Here is a 6,637-nt window from a genome sequence, read left to right as displayed (position 1 = left end):
GTGAAAGCTTTTAACCTTGAGTCCCCAGCAGTAGATAAAACAACACTCAGGGTTTCTATTTCCAACCCGTATGTTACACCTCACCTTCTGCCCTGTGCAGAACATTATTCCTCCTGCACGGAGCAGTATCCGCTTACAGGCAGCGCTGCTCAGAGGAAAAAAGAAAAGTTTGCCTCTCCTTCCCCCCAAAAAAGGCCATTTTGTTCAGCCAGATGTTGTACAAAATGGCACGGCCGCTCTGCTCGAGGGGGGACGGGCCTCCCACCCCGGCGAGCCCGGCGGGGCGGTGGCGGCCCCCGCCCGGCCCCCGGCGGCGCCGAGGCCAATGGGCGGCGGGGCGGCGGCGGCCACCTCCCCCCGCCCAGCCCGCCCTATATAGCGCCCGGGCGGCGCCGCCGTCCCGTCCGTCGGGCTGTCCGTGCCGAGCCGAGCCGTGCCGAGCCCAGCCGTGCCAGGATGCCGGGCCGCACCGTGTGGCGGCTGGCGCTGCTCGCCCTCTGCCTGGGGGCCGCGGCGGCGGGGGGACATCGCCGCGGAGCCGGCGGCAAGAGCCGGCGGCAGGCGCAGACCCAAACCACGTCGGTGCCGCAGGGCACCCCCGCGCAGGGCAAGCGTGAGTACCGCCCGCGGGCAGGGCAGGGCGCGGGCCGTGCCACGGGAGCTCCGGTGGCCCCGGGGGGCTTCGTGTGCCCCCCGCGCTCGCCCTGGGGTCGCCCCTCGGCTCGGCGGGACCCGCACACGTGTGCGCTCCGCGCCCCTTCCCTCTCTGCTGCTGCCCTCGGTAACGCCGAACTTTGCCTTCTCTTCCCCCTCTGCATCTCCCTCCTCCTCCTCCTCCTCTCCCCCCAGAGACCTGCTATGACAATGGAAGGTACTATCAGATAAACCAGCAGTGGGAGCGCACCTACCTGGGAAACACGCTGGTCTGTACCTGCTACGGTGGGAGCCGAGGGTTCAACTGCGAGAGCAAGCCCGAACGTAAGTTGGTGGCCCCTTTTGTCTGCATCGAGACCCCGGCATGGCTTTTGGTGCCGAGTAAGCTAAGCCTTGTACGAGTTAGAGCTGGCAGCCTGGGTTTTCCGCTGAAGTTTGGTGCTTAGGGTCAGTAATGGGATCTACACTCAATTACGCTGAAGATCTGGCTTGGGATTTTAAGAAATGCTTTTCATTAGTGATGGGCCTGCCACCAGAATCCTGAGCCAAACATCACTCATCTCTGTGGAGGATTGGATCTAAACATTAATTCTGGAGCCAAACCTCTTCTTTATAATGAACTGAACTGACTCCTGGACTCGCACGGGGAAGTTCAAATCTGGAGTCACTTTGCAGCTCTGGCTCTGCGCTGTTTGATTGCTTCACCCCAACTTTTCATAGCTGTGCGGTGTCGTCAGCTTGTTTAAAAATATTTCAACTTACAACTTTCCACAGCCCCCCGGCCGTGCTGTGAGCTTTCTATAATTGAGTGTAAAATGAGATTGTTTAGTCTGTGCAGAAAAAGTTTAGGTAACAGAAAGAAGTTGAAATGTGAGGTCTGCTGGAGGATGCGTCTCTCCAGGATACAGTGTAGTTCAGATTATCAGATGCAATCTATCTGTACTTATTGGTCTGAAGCCACTGGTTTGCCGTAATTCCTTTATGCTGCTCTGGAGATAGAAGAGAGAAAAACTGGTTCCTGGCTGATAGTGTTCACGTAAGACAGATGGGAGCGTCCCAGCCATCTGTTTTGCAAGGCTCGTGTGCTGCCTGCCTCAGGGCTGGAGTATTTTAAGGAGTACTCAGTCTCCTTGTTCCTCCATAAAAGGGGATTCAATCTACCTTTCCTTCCCCTTCAGAGATTCCCAAGTTTTAGAGTTTCAAAGTCCAATAGCAAGTTTGTCTTTATGATGCAGTGAACTTTATCTGTCCAGTTGTGAAGAAAGTTGGGCTGTTGCAGATCTTGAGTCTGGTGGCAGCACTGACATTCTGTAGTCACTTACTCATGCATGAGTGTGAACAATTCACAAGTAGTGAACTTTGCTGTTGACTTTGGTGGGACTGCTGCAGAATTTGGGATTAATACAGTCAGTTTTTGCCAAGTCAGAACAAAGAGGATTAGCATGACAAAGCACACAACTTCCAGGAGATGTTTGCTCCCTCCTGTCTTCTATACTGTTGGCTTCAAACAGCTGGGATTGATCCTTTCAGGCATTCCTGTGATGTGCCATGCAGCAACTTCTGGCTCACTGGGGGAGGGAAGAAGAGGTTATTCAGCATCATGGGGACCTCGAGGAGGCAAATTTCGCCCAACTTCCTCTGTGCTGCTTCATCCCAGGAAGAAAAAGGAGACTGATAGGTGTTTTTCCCCAGGAAAAACGGAATATCTGTGTGTGGAGGCGAGGAATGTGTGTTGCTGTTGACTGTACATGTTACTGGTGTGGTTACATGAAGCTGAATTTTTTTTTTTCCCCTCTCATAGCTGAAGAGACTTGCTTTGACAAATACACGGGATCCACTTACCGGGTAGGGGAGACCTATGAGCGCCCCAAGGACTCCATGATCTGGGACTGTACTTGCATTGGAGCTGGACGTGGGAGAATCAGCTGCACCATTGCCAGTATGTAACTAAAAGCCTATTACTAGAGCTATTGTTCCTTGGTGTCATATTTTCCAGAGCAGTTTACACAATATTCCCAATGCCTATTAGCTGGAAAGTTGCAGGGGAGGTTGATCCAAAGCCCGCCAAAATTTTGGAGTTGAAAGTCCTTGCCCCATGTACATACACTTGCACAAGCAAATTCCTCTTTTAAAAGGTCAAGTGCTATGTGTAAAAACATAGGCCAAATTTTACTCCTAGAGTCCAGCCATACAGGTTAGTACATTTACTACATACAAGACTGTGTTGCATCTTCACAGGCACACCTTTGGAAGTAGATTTCTGACTGGAAAAAAGAATGAGGGTCTGCTCTGTAGCTAGTGAGTCAAAATAACGCCATCAGCATTAATGGGACTACTCTGAATAAATGATAATAAATAAATGTTACCTGAGAGTCAGTCCTCCATCCTCCAAAAATGTCATCCAACACTTATCCATTAGGGAACGGGGATTGGATATCCAGACAGCAGCTTAATGTGTTTCTGCAACTCCTTTTTCACTACCCTGAGCCATACTTTCCTTTTGATCTCGCCTTACTTCCCTTGGTCCTTTCTCCCCAGCTCCCCTTTCACGTCTCTGTCTGGAAATCCTTTCCTTATTGAGTCACTGAATTGTTCACAATTTCCCTTCAGTTCATAATTACACTTTCTGTGAGCACAGATGAAGATCACTGTGTCAGGACTTCTAGACTGAGATTTCAAAGTCTCTGAGGCACCTTTTGAGCAAAGTCTTGTTCTTAAAAGTATCCAGTTTCTTGTTTAAGACGCATATACTGATCCTATAATAGTGTTGCCGCAGAGGACTTGAAAAACCAGCCATCATTGTAGCATGGGAAAAAAAATAATGCATTGAATCTAACAAGTAGAGTGGAGCCCTTCTGAATTTAATGGCATTTTATTGAGCAAGGATGATAAGTGTTGTAAGAAAAGAAAGAGTCAGTAAGGAAATTGCAAACAAAAGAGCAGTCTCGTTTCCTCATCATCAGCCTGGTTTAGAGCTCACTGGAGAGTCTCACTGACTGCAACTGGCTTTGAATCAATCTTCAGAGCTCCTAGATTCCCTGCTTTCATAAATGAGCCCACAGAACATTTTAGTGGCTCCTAATAAAAGATGGGATGTGGATTTTTTTCCTTTTTTTTTTTTTTATTCATTTCTGTGGAAGAAGACCCTGTGTTTGCAAACAGCCCTCACCATGTTTCCCTCCCTCACACCAAGCACCTCCTTATACTCCACATGATGGCCTGGCCACCATGTCCCTCATGGATGGCCACAGAGAAGCCCGAGTGGCATCACTGCTAATAAGATGGAGGCACACCCTTCCTCATCAGCCCTCAGCCTGAGAGGGGGATGTGAAGGAGAAACAGCACCTCCTCAGGTCCCAACATTACCCTTTCACCAGCCAGGTCTCAGCTGTGGTTTGGAACATGGAGGGGGTTAGCTGAAAGGAGGGAACAGGGTCTGGGAGGCAAAGAAAATGGCGGTGCCTGTGGAAAATGGTGAGTGCCATTTTATAGGGTGATAGAAGAGGCAGCCACAGCCTGTCCACCTCCTTCTCCTCACTGCCCCAGTCCTTCTCCTTGCCTCCCTCCAGCCCAGCTGCCTCTGGCCAGGTGACCCTTACCTTGTCACTGCCATGCTGTCCCTGATGTGTCCCTCACCTCAGCTCCCCTCTCTCCCTCCACAGATCGCTGCCATGAGGGCGGCCAGTCCTACAAGATTGGTGATACCTGGCGCCGGCCCCACGAGACGGGCGGATACATGTTGGAGTGTGTGTGCCTGGGCAATGGGAAGGGCGAGTGGACCTGCAAGCCTGTGGGTGAGTGGCTGCTCCTTCCTTCTCCCTCAGCACAGTCAGGGTGGCACCTTCCTCCCTGTCTTCCCTGAGGCATCCCCATGCGGGAATGCCTTGGGTGGGCTCTGATCTCCTTCCCTCTCATAGCTGAGCGATGCTACGACAACACGGCCGGGACATCCTATGTGGTGGGAGAGACCTGGGAGAAGCCCTACCAGGGCTGGATGATGGTGGACTGCACCTGCCTGGGTGAGGGCAGTGGCCGCATCACCTGCACCTCCAGAAGTAAGTGCCAGCCTGGCAACTGCCAGCTGCTCCATTTTATTTATTTATTTTTCATTTATTTTTTTTATTTTTGTCCTGCTAGCTTTGTCTGCTCTGTGCAAGTGACAGTAGTTTTAAAGGGATGGCCACCCCCTGAGAAGTGGCAGGAAACAGACCCTTCTGAGGGCAGAGGGGGCTGTGTGGTGCCCCAGTCACCATTTGGAGTCTGGGAATATACCCCAGAGCTGGTGATCAGTGCTGGTGACAGGATGGCTGGATTATTTGGGTGTTTAATCTCATTTAGAGGGAAATGTTTAAGGAACCTGTGTGTCAGCTGAGTTACAGTCAGGCATCTCCCAGGAAGTTGGGCGAACCACAAAATGGCGGAGGGTTTACCTGGTAGCTCCATTTCTGTGTTTTTCAGGAGCCTCCTGAGGGACAATTAGGTGCTTTTAAAGATTCCATTCCCGTTCCATCAGCACAATCTGCCAGATTAAAATAGTGTATTTTTTTTCTCTGTTACTGTTTGATTCCTGTTAGCTAAAGAAGGGTTTGTTTTGTCTGCCCTACCCTTTCATCTGTCAGTTCTCCTCCCTCCCCTGTTTGCAGCACAGGTAATTCCCGCCCCTCCCCACTTTTTGCATCACCGAGGAACATTACTGTAAATATTCCATTATGTTTGTATTTGCAAAGCAAACAGGGCTTTTAAAATCCCAAATCTTGCTTGTTTATTGACCTTCTGTTCCAGTTCTGTTAGGAGCAAGCTCTGTAGTGGAGCTATCTCTGTTTTATACCAGTTGTCTCAAGAAAATTTAACTTTGTACCTTATACCTTGGTTATGCAAAGTTTGAGAAACTCCTCTGTAGCCTTTCAATTGCCTCATATTCAGTTGCCTCAAGGTACACAAATAATGGCTTTCTGCTGATAGAAACAGCAGACCTGTAAAGAACTAAAACACTGAGGAGGGTTGGGATTAATACTGAAGATCTGGAGAGACTTGGTCAAGAAATAAGCTATAAAAATCAAACCAGCCTTGACAATATTAAATCTGTTAAAAACACATGGGGAAAAAATCATTACCTGTCAAATGGGAATGAATAAAACAGAGTGTGTTGTTTGTGAATTTTGGAGGAGTTATTATTACTAATAAAATGTATTTGGCAGTAGCTTTCTTCCCATAACTGAGGTCTGCCCTGTTGTATTGTAGTGGAAATTGCAATATAATGACCTGCTCGTTTTTCATTTTGTTTTCCAATTGCAATCAAATAGAGAAATTCAAATTTATGTGTGTAAAATGGTACCTGTAGCCCACAAAGTGGCATTACACTTCAGTGTATGCTGCTGCTGTTTATCTTTTATGGCCAGCATTTTCCAGAATCACAGCTGGTTTCTTGGAAGACATTTCAGCTTTTCATTGTCTAACTTGAGAAGAGTGTCCTTAAGACAGGTTTTTTTCACATTTGCTAAATGACACCATGAGGACTATCTGAATAAATTAAATTGGTGAGGAATACCTTACCAATTTACCATTCTTCTGGCAAATACTCAATTTTTGGTCACTTTAGCACTGCAAATTACTAACATATTTTCTACATTCATATTCTGTCCCGTGTGCTCTCTCAGTAATCTGGCTTAATGCATACGTCCTTCCACAGTTCTTTATAAATCCATGTTCATTGATCCATGATTATATTTGAGCCACTGTATCAAGTTTCCCTTGAATGAGTAGGTAAAATGTTGTAATGGAAGAAGAACTAGTTAATCCATGTGGATCTGGCATCCAGACAAAAGTAGTTTGTTACACTGTCCTTTGAACCCGTTTACTCAATTCATTGGGGGCTGTGGGTTATTAGAGACAACAGGAAGATTTAGGAAGTCTGGTATTCTGGTGTGGCATGAGCAGCTTATATTAACCTTACTTCAGCTTCATGCATACTTCTTTTGGAAGA

At 48.2% G+C, this 6,637-nt stretch overlaps 1 protein-coding gene across 6 annotated transcripts in view; it reads left to right on the top strand.

Annotated features, from left to right (window-relative positions):
* The first annotated feature begins 432 nt into the window (after positions 1-432).
* The window catches only part of FN1 (fibronectin 1), a 53,266-nt gene continuing 47,061 nt past the window's right edge, over positions 433-6,637 (top strand). For all 6 annotated transcript variants that reach the window (XM_027636706.1, XM_027636710.1, XM_027636708.1 and 3 more), the window contains exons 1-5: positions 433-613; positions 850-978; positions 2,456-2,593; positions 4,317-4,448; positions 4,572-4,709. In XM_027636706.1, the coding sequence (XP_027492507.1) occupies positions 457-613; positions 850-978; positions 2,456-2,593; positions 4,317-4,448; positions 4,572-4,709 (694 nt within the window). In that variant the 5' untranslated portion in view covers positions 433-456. The remainder of the gene's footprint in view (positions 614-849; positions 979-2,455; positions 2,594-4,316; positions 4,449-4,571; positions 4,710-6,637) is intronic.

This window comes from Corapipo altera, unplaced genomic scaffold (genome assembly GCF_003945725.1).
Source record: "Corapipo altera isolate COAL_440 unplaced genomic scaffold, ASM394572v1 45, whole genome shotgun sequence".
NCBI lineage: Eukaryota > Metazoa > Chordata > Aves > Passeriformes > Pipridae > Corapipo > Corapipo altera.
The sequence above is the reverse complement of the archived record's forward strand: the minus strand, read 5'-3'. Positions and strand labels throughout refer to the sequence as shown.